Raw genomic sequence first — 13,533 nt, forward strand, 5'->3', positions numbered from 1 at the left:
AGTCTAAACATCAATGTGCACACAGGTAACACAACAAGTGTCCGCTCTGCTGTAGTAAGACATCTACCCTGCAGCATTACATGCACCCTGTCTTGTTACACTTGTTTCTCTGTCTGTCTCTTTCATTGTTCCTTTGTCACTTCTTATCTCTTTGCTTTTCCCAGTACCACACTTTAACAAATCATCTCTTTTTTTTCTGTACCAGGACAACCACCTGGAGCGTTTCTTCACCCTCTGCCATGCCCTGGAGGGAGGAGCTACATTCCCGCTGCGGGTCAGGGAGGAGAAGATTCCAGAAAACAAGCTGGAGCATGAGCTGAAGCTCAGCATCATCTCCCTGTCTTCCTCTCGTTTAGAGCCTCTGGTCCTCTTCCTCCATCTGGTGCTGGATAAACTCTTCACCCTCATCATGCAACCCATGGTTATCGCTGGCCAGACCGGTGAGGAGTTAACTTGACTCAAACAACTGAGTGAAGTCACTGTTGCTGCAGAGCAGTGGCACCTCACACATTTTGGGAAATTCCTAATTGTTACACATGCTGCTGAGTTTTTTTGTATTAATCAAATGCTTATTTGAGAAGCAAGGATGTCAAACATCTCCTTGCTCCAGCTTCTATATGTATCACTGAACATTGGGTTTCTTACTGTTGGTCGGACCAAACAAGACATTTGAAGATTTCACCGTGGGCTCTGGAAACTTCTGAGACATTTTACTGACTCAATAACAACAGATTAATCAATAATTACAATAGGAGTTATTTACAGCCCTAATTACACACCACTGTGGTACAAATTTGCAGACTGAAAATGTGAATGATTGAGAGCAAGAAAATTAACTGTTAAAATCTTCTCGATTTAATCACAAGTTTTCTGTTGATTAGCTACTAGAGTAATCAACTAATCATTCAGTTTTTAAGACCAAGGAATGATAGCGTTTTATTTGTCATGATAATATTCTATCTCATTCGGTAATTGATATTATAGCTCTAACATTTTTGCTTGCATGTTTATGTCTGTGTCCTACAGCCAACCTGGCTCAGATAGCCTTCGAATCAGTGGTGTCTATTGTCAACAGTCTTCATAACAGTCAGGAGCTGATCAGGGACCAGCAGGGTAGGAACAGCCTGTTGGCGACCTACCTTTACTGGGTGTTTCGCCTGCCTGATCCCCCTCGAGACATGCCGAATGCAGGTACTGACACAACATTTTATGAAGTATGAATTTGCTTACTATTCCTTCTGATTGTCATTTTTCCTTTTGATTGTATTTGCGTGGATTATTTTATGAATTAAGAATTGGTCTTTTTTGTGTGTTCATGGACCTGTGTTCAGATTCATGTAGTATACCATCGGCAGAGAGCCGTTACAGCACCATGGGTCGGGCTACAGCATCCGCAGTCGGCTCTATGCTTCTCCAATCCAGAATCCGCAGCAGCAGCAACCCTGACATCCCTGCTCCACCCGCCTCTGCTGATGATGATGAGGTCAAAAACATCCTCTCTGCCAAGGTACAGAGGGTTTCCCCAAACAAAATCTCTCTGTAAGAGCAGTCACCCCACCTTACCAAATCTTCATTTGCATTGAATTAAAAAAAAGTTTAAGTGTCACATAAATACATCTCAGTTTATGAAGTCCCTAACTCCTGAAGGAGACTGCTACATAATATCCATGTACACTTAGAGGGAAATTGGCATTGATTTTAAAAAAGTGTGTGATATACACCTTTGCAAAAGTTTCCCAAATTGTTGCTGAAATTCCATATTTCACCAGGCCAATGTGTGGTTTTATACATCACACACACACACACACACACACACACACACACACACACACACACACACACACACACACACACACACACACACACACACACAGTATGTACATATCCCAGCATGCTTACACATACACATTTGCTACACAGTCATTTGCTACTCAACCCCACAGTACATTAGGTATTCTAATAGGCCACTAGATGCCCACTCTAATGAATGCATCCATCACGTTCAATGTAATGGAACCTGTGTGTTTCTGTCTCCAGGGCCACAACAACCCAGGCAGTCGCATGTCCACAATTGTGGATTTAAACAACTACCAGAACTCCGCAGGAAGCACCAGGCCCTCCAACAGAAAGGTAAAAAGCTCCCATCATGGTATGTGAGATATTACGCTGCAGGTTCCTGATTAAAGTTTGGAGCACCTTTTATAGACATTTGCATATTAATTAGAAATTCTTAGATAATAATTGATGTATTCTACAAATATCCAACTAAGACTCATTCATAATATTTTAGCATTAATGCACAGTGAGGTATCCCAATATGATTAACTGAACAGGATGGAGGCAAAGAATGCCATGACATGAAGCATCAGTCAGTTTATCCCTTAGTGAGTTTATCCTCTAATGTAGCTATTAATAAAGCATAAAACGTCTGTGCTGTAGTCCAATATAGCAGAGTTGTAGCAGAGAACTGGTTGTGATCTTAATACTAGATGTTTGAGAAGGTCATCAGTATATTTCGTCTAATTAAGTATTTTGTGGTTGTAGAATAATATGATAATATATTCTATTTCAGGATGGATTTAACCTGTATTGCTTAAACAATTTTCGTTTATATTCATATGTGGACACACAACATTAACCTGGTTATGTTTAATTTATATTAGTAATCATTGAAGGACATTAGAAAAACATTCTTGTCTTAGAGATTTCTCAGAATTCTACTTCTTACTGTTTAGATTATGCATGCATTTAACAGTACTCAGACTTTAGACATCCTCCACTGCACAGTTTAATACGAAGAGCTTTCCGCCACCAGTTCCCTCTGGTTACCACAGGGTGGGAGTGTGACATTGAGAACTCGGTATTGTGGTTTTTGGGGGTTTTTTTTCTTGTTCAAAGCTCAGCCAGTATTTCTTTTTTGTCAGTTAAGTATTTATTAACATCTTTTAATACACATTCAATCAGATAGTCTTCATACAATATTCGTTTTACAACATCCAAGAACAACAACACACACAAAGAACAAAAAGAAAAAGAAAAACCCTAAACAACTAAACCTCAGTAACAAAGACAGTCAAAAACATTTACCCTTAAAACAGCACCTCTTGTAATTGAATCAGCTCTATAATTTCCTCAAACACCTTTTTATTGCAATAGGCCTTTACTACAGTATATAAGAGGAAGTGATCCCATACCTGGCAAAATGTCCCTTTGCCATTGTTCAATCTAGCTATTCAACACTGACACTATATAGTATTCAAAGGAAGCAGTCTCTGTCATAAGTTTAGTCCATTCCGTGAGTTGTGGCTTGTTTGCATTCTTCCAATTGCGCAGAATAAGTCTTGGCTAGTATTGCAAATAAATTCATATTGATATTCATTGTAATACTTGCAGGTGCTCTATTAAAGAAAATATGCTTTATTCCATTAGCTACCAAATGGAGACTGTTTTTCACCACAGTTTGTGTATTTTCTCTCTTGCAGCAGTTTCATGAGGAGTTGGCCCTGCAGATGGTCGTCAGCACCGGGGTCTGCAGAGAGAATGCATACAAATATGCCTGGTTCTTCTTTGAGCTGCTGGTCAGTGTGCTTTTTCTGTGAATTTACAGAGCATGGTTCTTTGATTTACACTTAGCTCTAAGACAAAAAGTAAGGACTGCTTAGGGTGTTAATGATAAATGGATTAAGTTATAAAAATGACTCGCACACAACAATACATGACCTCATGGCCACACACCATAAAAGATAAATTATGGTTTTATTATGTGGTGAACAAAAGGGCATTTTGAAATCCCTGTAGTCTGTAACTTATCGAGCCGCTTCACAATTCATCACTCTTTGGGAGTTTTGGAAGTGTATCATCACTCACATTCACTCCCATCCCTTCACTTCATTTCACGTATTTATCTCTCATCCTTCAATAACTTCACGAGAGAATGCTCACTAAAATTAATAAAAGGCTCCTTTTTAATTTGAATGAAAAATGAGGTTAGGAGGTGATGATAAATCATGAAACGCTGCTCATTTATTATCAGATCACCGTTTTTTGTCCAATCAGCTTTTCATCTGTCAGGTTACTTGACAAATTATTGATTTACATGCACATTCATTACTTTTGCTTTCAATTAACATGGATTTCAATGGCTTTCCCTCTATTTGTTTACATCTGATGATTCACATTTGTTACGTGTGTGCTGATGTGTAATTGCTCAAACAGGTGAAAAGCATGGCTCAGCATGTGTCTCATCTCGACAAGCACAGTGTCCCTCGGAGAAACCACTTCTCTGACCGATTTAAAGATGACATCACCACCATTGTCTCTGTGGTTACAGCTGAGATTGGGACCATCCTTGTCAAACAACAAAAGGTAGGGAATATGATGATGATGATGATGATGATGATGATGATGACGACAATAAACACAAATTTAAATTAAAGTGTTCTCCAAACAACAGGGAGTTAAAATTGCTAATTATATTTGCCTCTGTGCTATCGAAAGCTCAGCTTTCACAGCTAGATGCTTGGCAAGAGCCACTCAGTGCAGCTTACTGATTGCTTTTTGTGGATTGTTGTTTTTTTAGGAAGTAGAGCAAGCAGAGAAAATCAACATCAGCCTGGCCTTCTTCCTCTACGACCTGCTGTCTCTCATGGATCGAGGATTTGTCTTTCAGCTGGTGAAAAACTACTGCAACCAGGTAGTTTAACACTAATTACAAACCAAAACTATGTGTCTTTAAATACATGAATTCAGTCAATGGGAACTATTTTATTTTGATTCTGAAAGAAGATGAGACTGTTTCCAAGACATTTTATTTTCACTGTCTCTCTATGTTTTTAAGTATTATCATGTATTGATTGCTTTTTGTTGTTGTTGCTCTATTTCCCTTGTAGATGTCAGCTAAGTGTGTGTCAATGCCAACATTGATCAGCATGCGTCTGGAGTTTCTGCGGATCCTGTGCAGTCACGAGCACTACCTCAACCTGAGCCTCTTCTTCAGCAGTCCTGCCTCCGCTCCTGCCTCACCATGTCCATCTATCTCCTCACAGGTCTGCCCACTTGTCAGTCAAAACTTGCAGGCATTCAGGTGTTTCATCATTGACAGTAAATACAATAATAGCAAGTCAAGTTCATTTATACAGCCCTAAAGGAAGCACTTTGTCTCTATCCTTAGACCCCTCGGTTTATCATCACAGCTGCAATAAGTGAGCAGTGTAAATGTTTGGTGCCGTATGGTTTTACACTTGCCATTTAAGAGAAAACATCTAGGAAAATACAAATACAAGAAGTGCTAAGGATAATTAAAAAGTGGAGTTTGGGGAGTCATTAGATAGAGTAGAGGAGATGAGATTAGATGGGATTCAGTTTAAAAAGAGCTGTTTTGAAAAGTACCTTTGCATTAAATTAATCTTACCCTTATTCTGTTCCTGTGCCTCTCATTGTGTCTGTCACACCTTCATTTCATCTCTACATTCAGAGTTCCAGCTCATGTAGTTTCCAGGAGCAGCAGAGGATCTTGGGGCTGTTTGAGCTTTCTCAGGAATTCAAGCAGAAGCACTACCTCACCGGTCTGCTGCTTACAGAGCTCAGTGCTGCCCTAGACATGGAATCAGAGGGGTATGCAAACATAGACACCTTTAAGTTGTTACCTCCTCATTACCTTGTTATTACAAAGCTATTCTATCCACAGTTATATCCATTTTCTTTCATGGCACAAATGAAAGTCAATCTCAGACTTGCAAACATGCATATTTGCTCACACATATTCTGAATAATTGCTTTGATATGGACACGTTCTAATAAATGAAACAACAACCAAATATGCCAAAATATGTGTATAACCTCTGTAAGTACTTGAATCCTGTATACTTGTAATGTCATTGGTGGAATCAATAAAGCTTTTATGTGTGTTCACAGGGGAAAGGTCCAGAGAAAGGCCATCAATGCCATCTACAGCCTGCTGTGTTCCCATGATCTCGACCATCGCTGTATTAAACCTGAGGTCAGAGCCAAGGTGGCTGCTCTCTACCTCTCTCTGGTGGGGATTATCATTGACTCCACCAACTATCTGGACTTCACTGGTATATACACATACACACAAGCGCTCTGAGAGCATACACGCTCATTCAATTACATGCACTTGAAGTCCTTGTTGATCTATAAGATCAATGTCTTGTCTTGCATAGAACAAATCACACACAGGCCTGAAATACACACACACAGGTCCTTTTACATGCAAATGGAGAGATGTCAGAGTGTGTAGGCTGCGACTGCTGGACAGGCTGGGGGGGGTTGGGTTGGGTGCCTTACTCAAGTGCACCTTGGCATTGCACAGGAGATGACCTGGAATCTCTCCAGCTACTAGTCCACACTCTGTACTTTGGTCTGTACGGGGGACTTGAACCAGCGACTATCTGATTCACAACCCAAATCCCTACGGACTGAGCTACTGCCACCCCAAAGACCACAATATTGTGCGCATAGTTGTGCACAAACTCACCCGCCCTTAAGAGTTGGTGATACAGTCTACTTGCTGCCTCTTAGAGAAGCCTATTGTATTACACTATAGAAACCATGGATGGAATGGACCATTCCCCCTGAAGAACTCAGTTTATCAGTTTCCTCTAATTATCAATGTATCATACCCACTATTTTGTGACTTTAATCAAGTTTTATTTCATCTACCAGTTTCTTAACTATATCTATTTGTTATGTATTGTGTGGTATGTAGTAGTTCATCAAGTATGTGTTAGTGTTTAATTCCTAAGTCTATTTCACCTGTAAAAAAAAACTCAGTAGTGTCAAAAGTGGTGCACAGAAGGGACTGTTATTTAATCATGTAAGCTCCAGTCCTCTCTTCTAAGCATATTTGACCCGTGTTTGTCTCCGTAGTTTCTGACACGCGCGGCGGGAAAAACAAGACGGGCGTACCTGAGGATGACCTTGAAAATGTCCCACCCATCAATCAGTCTGTTGCCATGGCGATTGCAGGCAACCCCTTCAACACGCTGGGACGGAATGTTCTCGTTTCCATGGCATCCATGGTAAAATGCTAAAATAATTTCTTAACGTTGAGAAGAGAACTGATTGTAGTATGCTTTTTATTATTTTTCAAAGTTCAAAAGTGCGATTGTATGTGAGTATTCTGCCTCCCAACAGGTGAGCTGCACTAAGGTAGATTGATTAGCTGTCAGAGCCACACACACACACACACACTGCGGAAGATGGTTTATGGGAAGGCATTGCCATCATAAGTGAAAAGGGCCGTCCTCTCTGACAAACACATCCATCAAGTGTAGCTACAGCAACAACACAGGCACTAAAACTAAACGCTGCCATCCTCTCTCTCTTTCTCTGCTTCTTTCCAAGAGATGAATCAGTCCCTTGTATGTTGTTACATGAAATACTGTTGTGGAAAAACTGATTTTCACACAACTGAGTCATCGGCCTGGTATCCATCACTAATCCAAACATTTTCAGGCAGTTTCTCTTCAAACAGTGTTAGCAACAGAAATGTGTTTTCACATGGAGCATATTTTCAAATAAACAAGTGATGTTTTTGATCATGTGCTACAAATATTTGACGTTGGTTCTGGTGAGCTTCACTCAGTTCCGCTGTGTAACAGAGACCTGGAAACCAGGTTCTAGGTGGGACACCTAGAGCACTAGGAGGTTAATAGCTACATTTATCAAAGCTGCCACACAGTGAAGTAGCAGTAGCCCTCTATAGTAGCGATTCATCATCACACGAATGAAGGTAAATTAATCTGCAGTAGATTTAACGCCTATTAAGATGGGGAAGAGAACCATACTTCACTAAAGCCAGTGTGGAAAGAAGTTTCCAGCCATGTTTGTGGTCAAGAGAAGCTTGTGAATGATATACTGTTAGTTTGTTTGATACACTTGTTATACACTGTATGATATGTATGATTCAACGGGTAGAGCAGGAGACCACCACTGACAGTGTTATGGATGTGTTTCTTAGTCAGGGTCAGCTACAGTATAATAAAAATATATGAATTTGTTGTGCTGCAAGCATTTTGGATCAAAGCATTTCCCTGACTGATCGGTTATGCGATAATATACATTAAAGTTTTAGTGCGTAACTTTTTGATATTAATGAACGTCCCTTACATTCAAGCCATTGCCAAAGGAGTTGCTACAAAGCTAATTAAGACTATCAGCTCCACACAACTCTCTCTGTATTTCTCAGTATGGCTATGTTCAGAAGATTGTGTCATCCGGTGACTTTCCCTCGCAGAAATTCGAGTGAAGAGAATTACCTCTTCTGAAGAGTCCATCATGTTTTTTTAATCCTCAGTGCCCACCTTGCATACTAGCAACTCCGTGGAGGAGGGGTGGGGGGCACGTGCGCCATCACGGAAGGCTGTATCATGTGGACGCGCCGACAGTGTTGTTGTCATTACTTAGAATTCCTCATGGGGGTGACAGAAACTACGCACTATAGCTTTAAAAACCATTTAAAGATAAGTTTACACAGAATTATTATTTTTTTAACCTCTGAACACAGTGGAATCCCGTTGCATCACTTTTATTTCTTTTGTGGTAGCTAATTTCTCGATCTGGGTGTACATACAGCAGATGCATGTATGGACATTTGTGTGTATGTTTCTGAGTAAGTGCCGGTGCTCTTTGTCTTCAGTGAGCGCTACATTATACTGTATCATACTATGTCTGTCTCTCTCCTCTCCTCTTCCTAGCAAGGTAAATCTGTAGCCACCCTGGCAGCAGACACCAGTCGCCACCTGTTGGTGTGTTTCCTGTGGGTGATGAAGAACGCGGATAGGAGTCTGATTCAGCGCTGGACTGTAGAAATGCCTCCCTCGCTGCTCAACAAGCTGCTGGAGCTCCTCACTATCTGTGTGTCCTGTTTTGAGTATGGGGTCAGTTTGCTCATTTATCGACTTGTTTTGCAGCAGTCATTTAAATTATTATGTTTATATAAATACAGATGGAAACTTTGCATCAGGGATGACATGTATTTATTTATCATACAGAACTTAAGGATAAGTATCTACTACAAAATATTAAAACTGTATGCACTTTTTTTATACCTGGTGAATATGTGTTTATAGGGTAAGCAGAGCGGTGACAAAGTGAGCACTCAGGCCCTACAGAAATCTCAGCAGGCCAAGCTGCAGCTGGAGGAAGCCCTGCTGAGAGGAATGGGAGCCCGTGGGGAGATGATGAAACGAGTTGGAGGTAATTTATCTCCTTGCACTATAAGGAATACCTATTGGAATTGCTTTTCTGTCAAATTTAGATCTGCATTTTCTGCAATATTTCAAAGTTTTGAACTGGAACTACCTCCAAAACTAGTGAACACTTTTCAGAATGTTATCAATATTTTATAAATGTGCGGCCAGCAAGTAACTGTAAGAACCAATTTCATGTCACACACTCTATGCTTAGGTTAGCATGTTAGTCAGTCACTTATGTCTGCTATTTTTTAAGCAGCATTTCAAATATGGATGTACCCTGGTGTATAAGGAGACCAAGTAAATGTTTGGTTATTGTGAAAATAAAATACAGCTCAAATTGTTTTGAAAAAAAAAAAATTGCATTTGTTTTTACACAACTCATCTAATTTAATTGTTGCACAGCAATACACATTTTGCCATAAAACAATGTTAATTCATTGATTCCTATGATACAGTTTAGTATATAATTCAAGTAAACATGCATGATCGTTTTCTTACCAGCTGTTTTCTTGAAATGATTAGCTGCTTTTAAATCCCTAACAGGAATGGATAGGACTATTGGTCAGAGAGAGAACCTACGATGGAGGAAAGACCTCACTCAGTGGAGACAGACCAACGACAGACAGGATAAGTAGGTTATACCTTGCATGTCTGCTTGCTTTCTTAATTTCTCAGTCTGTTTCTCTGCCTTTCTTGTTGTGCTTTCCTTTCCTCTCCTCTCTAAACCTCTGTCTTACTCTTACGATGTTCCATCAGGACTAAAGCAGAGTTAGACCAAGAGGCTCTGATCAGTGGAAACTTAGCCACAGAGACTAACCTTATAGTGCTGGACCTGCTGGAAACCATTGTACAGGTCAGAACACTCTAACGTGCACCCATGCAATATCTCAACACTGTACACTATCTACAGAAGATAAACACATGAAAAATGTAAAGGGAGTCCATTGGCAATTTGGCATTTGGTATTAGATTGCCCTATATTGTATGGTTTTCTCAATATTTTACATTTGCAGAGGGATCAGAGAGTCAACAAGAGATTATCTTTCATCAGCTAGCCCTATTAAAAATCTGTTAATTTGTATGCATAATTGAAATACTAACAAAGTTACTGATTAGGTATTGAGTAAACCCTGATCAGTTTTCTTGAGAACGGCTTGAAAACATTAAGACTGTCCAAACCAGAGTGTGGTGTCACTTAGTGAATGACCATAAAACAGTAAAAAACAGGTTGCATATAAAGTTTTTTTAAATCGCTGTGGATGACATAACGGCCATAACAAATGAGTTGAGCACACATGTGGCACAGTCTTTCAGTCTTAGCTTGAAACATATCTGGTAAGACTGAATATTGAACCTCTGTTGTGAAGTTCACTTGTGCTTCCCAGTGTAACCACAGCTGTTTGTCTCATACGATTTGGTAATGTTTTCATTTCTCCTGTCCAGGCAGTGCCATTGTCTGAGTGTAAGGACAGCATGGTTGGTGGGGTATTAAAGGTGTTACTTCACTCTCTCACCTGCAACCAGAGTACCACTTTCCTCTCTCACACCTTCAGCACACTCAGAGCTCTTGTTGTTAAGGTACTTTTAGTATGGCCTATGTGTGTGTGTGTGTGTGTGTGTGTGTGTGTGTGTGTGTGTGTGTGCGCGCGCTTGGTTGAATTCAAGAGGAGGTGTGTGTGTTGGTGTGTTTACATGAAACACTATCTGTGTCTAAGTTTAATGTTCTTATTTGCTTGTTGGGGTGGCAGACTGCTGATACAAGCCATTATTTATGTATATATGCGTGCATGTGTCTGTGTATACCTGGTTTCATTTCTCTGTATGCTTGTGCAGTTTGGGGACCTGTTGTTTGAGGAAGAGGCAGAGCAGTGTGCGGACCTGTGCCAGAAGGTGCTTCAGTACTGCAGCAGCCCTGTCGATGAGAACAGGAGCCAGGCTTGTGCCACCCTTTACCTCATCATGAGATACAGCTACAGCAATGCCAGTGTAAGGACACACACACAAAAGATGATCCTGTGTATATTTTCCAGTGGGTTGTAAGGATGCACACACACATAGAAACACACAAAGCAAATGTCAGTCGTGTGTTACCTTCCTGTCAGATAAAACCTTATTTAACATCTGAGCTTGCAGAAGAAATTGCATTTACATCAGATCAAATTTAATTTAAGTGCACGTATGAGTTCAGAATTGCATATGATACATGTTCTCATGAACACACATAGAAGCGGGGTGTCACACACATCTTAGCCTATCTTCTCCACTTTTCCTCTCCCGCTCGGCTTTAATGTCTTTTCCGTGTCTATTTTGAGCGTGCCGCAGAAAGTTTCTGCTGAAGGATGTGTCTCTTGAGTAGAGAGCAGAGAGATATGTCACTGTCTGCCTTCCCATGTTCCTACCCCTCTTTAACTAATGACAGCCAGACCTCTGTGAATGTGTGTGTATGTGTGTGTGTTTCAGTACATAATATGTGTGAATGTGTAAGTATATGTGCTTTAAGGGCAAGGAGAAAGTGTGAAAGGGGTGGAAAGGAGGAAATCACGATAGAGATAGAGGAGTGTTTGTGCCAGAGGTGAATGGAGGGAAATAAAAAAGAGACATATCTGAAGGAAGGAAGGTATCTTCTTTCATTTTCTCTGCTAGTTCGATAACTGCTGTTGCAGTCGATATTTCTGTGTGTTTACAGTCTGTACACTTTAATGAAATGTACATACACTCACACAAACAGTACAGTTTAAAGAGTATTTCCCATCTGTGTTTCATAGCCTATGTTTGTTTATGTGGTGTATACAGAGGGAGCTGTGATCTGAATTAGTGTAGCAGCCATATGACTCATTCATACAGAACTTACCCTCCGCTTCTTCCTTTGTTTATGTTTTCATCCCTTCATCTGTCTGTCACAAACACTTTTTTTCCTCTGTCCATATTTTACTCTCCTTTTAGATTGTTGTAATAAATAGAGAAAATACCAGGCTTTTTTTCAGAAATGGAACAAATCGCTAAACACACACACACACACACACACACACACACACACACACACACACACACACACACACACACACACACACACACACACACACACACACACACACACACACACACACACACACAGAGTTACCAGGGGCAGTGATGGGTGGTTAGGCTCTGGCTCCATGCTCAGTTGAACAGAATGGGGCCGTAGAGATGATCCATGGGTGATTATGTCTCTGCTAATGGGAGATCATTTCCCGCTTAGCTGGTCATGCTGGAGATAGATGGGACTTCCCAGATACACGAGCACACTCACTCTCACACATGCACACAGTCCTCGCTGCAGAGGATGGAGGGGTGTTTGTCAGGCCTGTTATCTTGGACAGGTAGTGTGAAGGATGGAGAAACATGGAAACGGAGGGGGGCAAGGGACAAACAAAAAGAGAGAACAGCAATACAGCTTAGCAATGTTAGTATTGCTTTTTATCCTTTTTCAATTGCATAATAACATCTGTTGCAGCTTTCTTATTGTGTATGCTGTCAAATGGTGATAATTAAAATGAGCATGGCAAAAGCAAAGTGTTTCCAAAGACACCATATTGCATGACTTGGAAAAGATTTGGAAATTTTGTTCCATACAGTGAAGTATGCAGATGGGTTTTTCTATCTTTTATGTATACACATACTGACATAAAGGCTTTGACACTCATGACACTGTTTTTATTCCATATATGATACAAACTTTTGTTTGGATGTATTGATGTTTTTAGCAAGAGTCATCACAGGTATGTTCTGCTACCTTACTGATATGCATTTATTTACTAATATTAGGATAAGACAACAACTGATTGAGAGTAGTAGTAGTAGTAGTAGTAGTAGTAGTAGTAGAATAAGGAAAAGCAGTAGTAATATCTGTGTGTATGTTATGCCTGTTGCCTACAACAGTGTTATATTGGGCCATAAGAATAAAAAGTATTATTATTATTATCATAATGTATTTTATGGGCCATTTTTAAAGACTATCATGAAATTTGAAGCACATATGGTACTTTGGAACTGACCAACAAACATAATGGCCTGTAATGGCTCTAAGTAATTTCGAGGGAAAATGTAGTCAGCCAGAAGAAGGAATGTTAGTATTCTTGCAAGCTGCATTTGTCTGTTATGTGTTAGTGTGTCTTGTCTAGCCATTGAATATATATATTCCAAGTCATATATATATATATATATATATATATATATAAAAATAAATAAATTATATAGCTTTCAGGGGAGGCATCAAAAGAAATTTTAATTTGGGAGTCTGCAGAAATCCATATTCAAATACAATTCAGCCTTGCTA

General features: G+C 40.0%; 1 protein-coding gene across 2 annotated transcripts in view; it reads left to right on the forward strand.

The window, feature by feature from the left end:
* The window catches only part of dock8 (dedicator of cytokinesis 8), a 62,879-nt gene that overhangs the window by 36,863 nt on the left and 12,483 nt on the right, over window positions 1–13,533 (forward strand). For both annotated transcript variants that reach the window (XM_078250942.1, XM_078250943.1), the window contains 17 exons: window positions 206–440; window positions 1,027–1,191; window positions 1,332–1,507; window positions 2,038–2,130; window positions 3,483–3,578; window positions 4,216–4,365; window positions 4,580–4,693; window positions 4,890–5,045; window positions 5,474–5,613; window positions 5,914–6,077; window positions 6,889–7,040; window positions 8,718–8,900; window positions 9,093–9,219; window positions 9,762–9,849; window positions 9,975–10,071; window positions 10,662–10,796; window positions 11,052–11,204. In XM_078250942.1, coding sequence (XP_078107068.1) covers window positions 206–440; window positions 1,027–1,191; window positions 1,332–1,507; window positions 2,038–2,130; window positions 3,483–3,578; window positions 4,216–4,365; window positions 4,580–4,693; window positions 4,890–5,045; window positions 5,474–5,613; window positions 5,914–6,077; window positions 6,889–7,040; window positions 8,718–8,900; window positions 9,093–9,219; window positions 9,762–9,849; window positions 9,975–10,071; window positions 10,662–10,796; window positions 11,052–11,204 — 2,424 coding nt within the window. The remainder of the gene's footprint in view (window positions 1–205; window positions 441–1,026; window positions 1,192–1,331; window positions 1,508–2,037; window positions 2,131–3,482; window positions 3,579–4,215; window positions 4,366–4,579; window positions 4,694–4,889; window positions 5,046–5,473; window positions 5,614–5,913; window positions 6,078–6,888; window positions 7,041–8,717; window positions 8,901–9,092; window positions 9,220–9,761; window positions 9,850–9,974; window positions 10,072–10,661; window positions 10,797–11,051; window positions 11,205–13,533) is intronic.

This window comes from Sander vitreus, chromosome 5 (genome assembly GCF_031162955.1).
Source record: "Sander vitreus isolate 19-12246 chromosome 5, sanVit1, whole genome shotgun sequence".
NCBI lineage: Eukaryota > Metazoa > Chordata > Actinopteri > Perciformes > Percidae > Sander > Sander vitreus.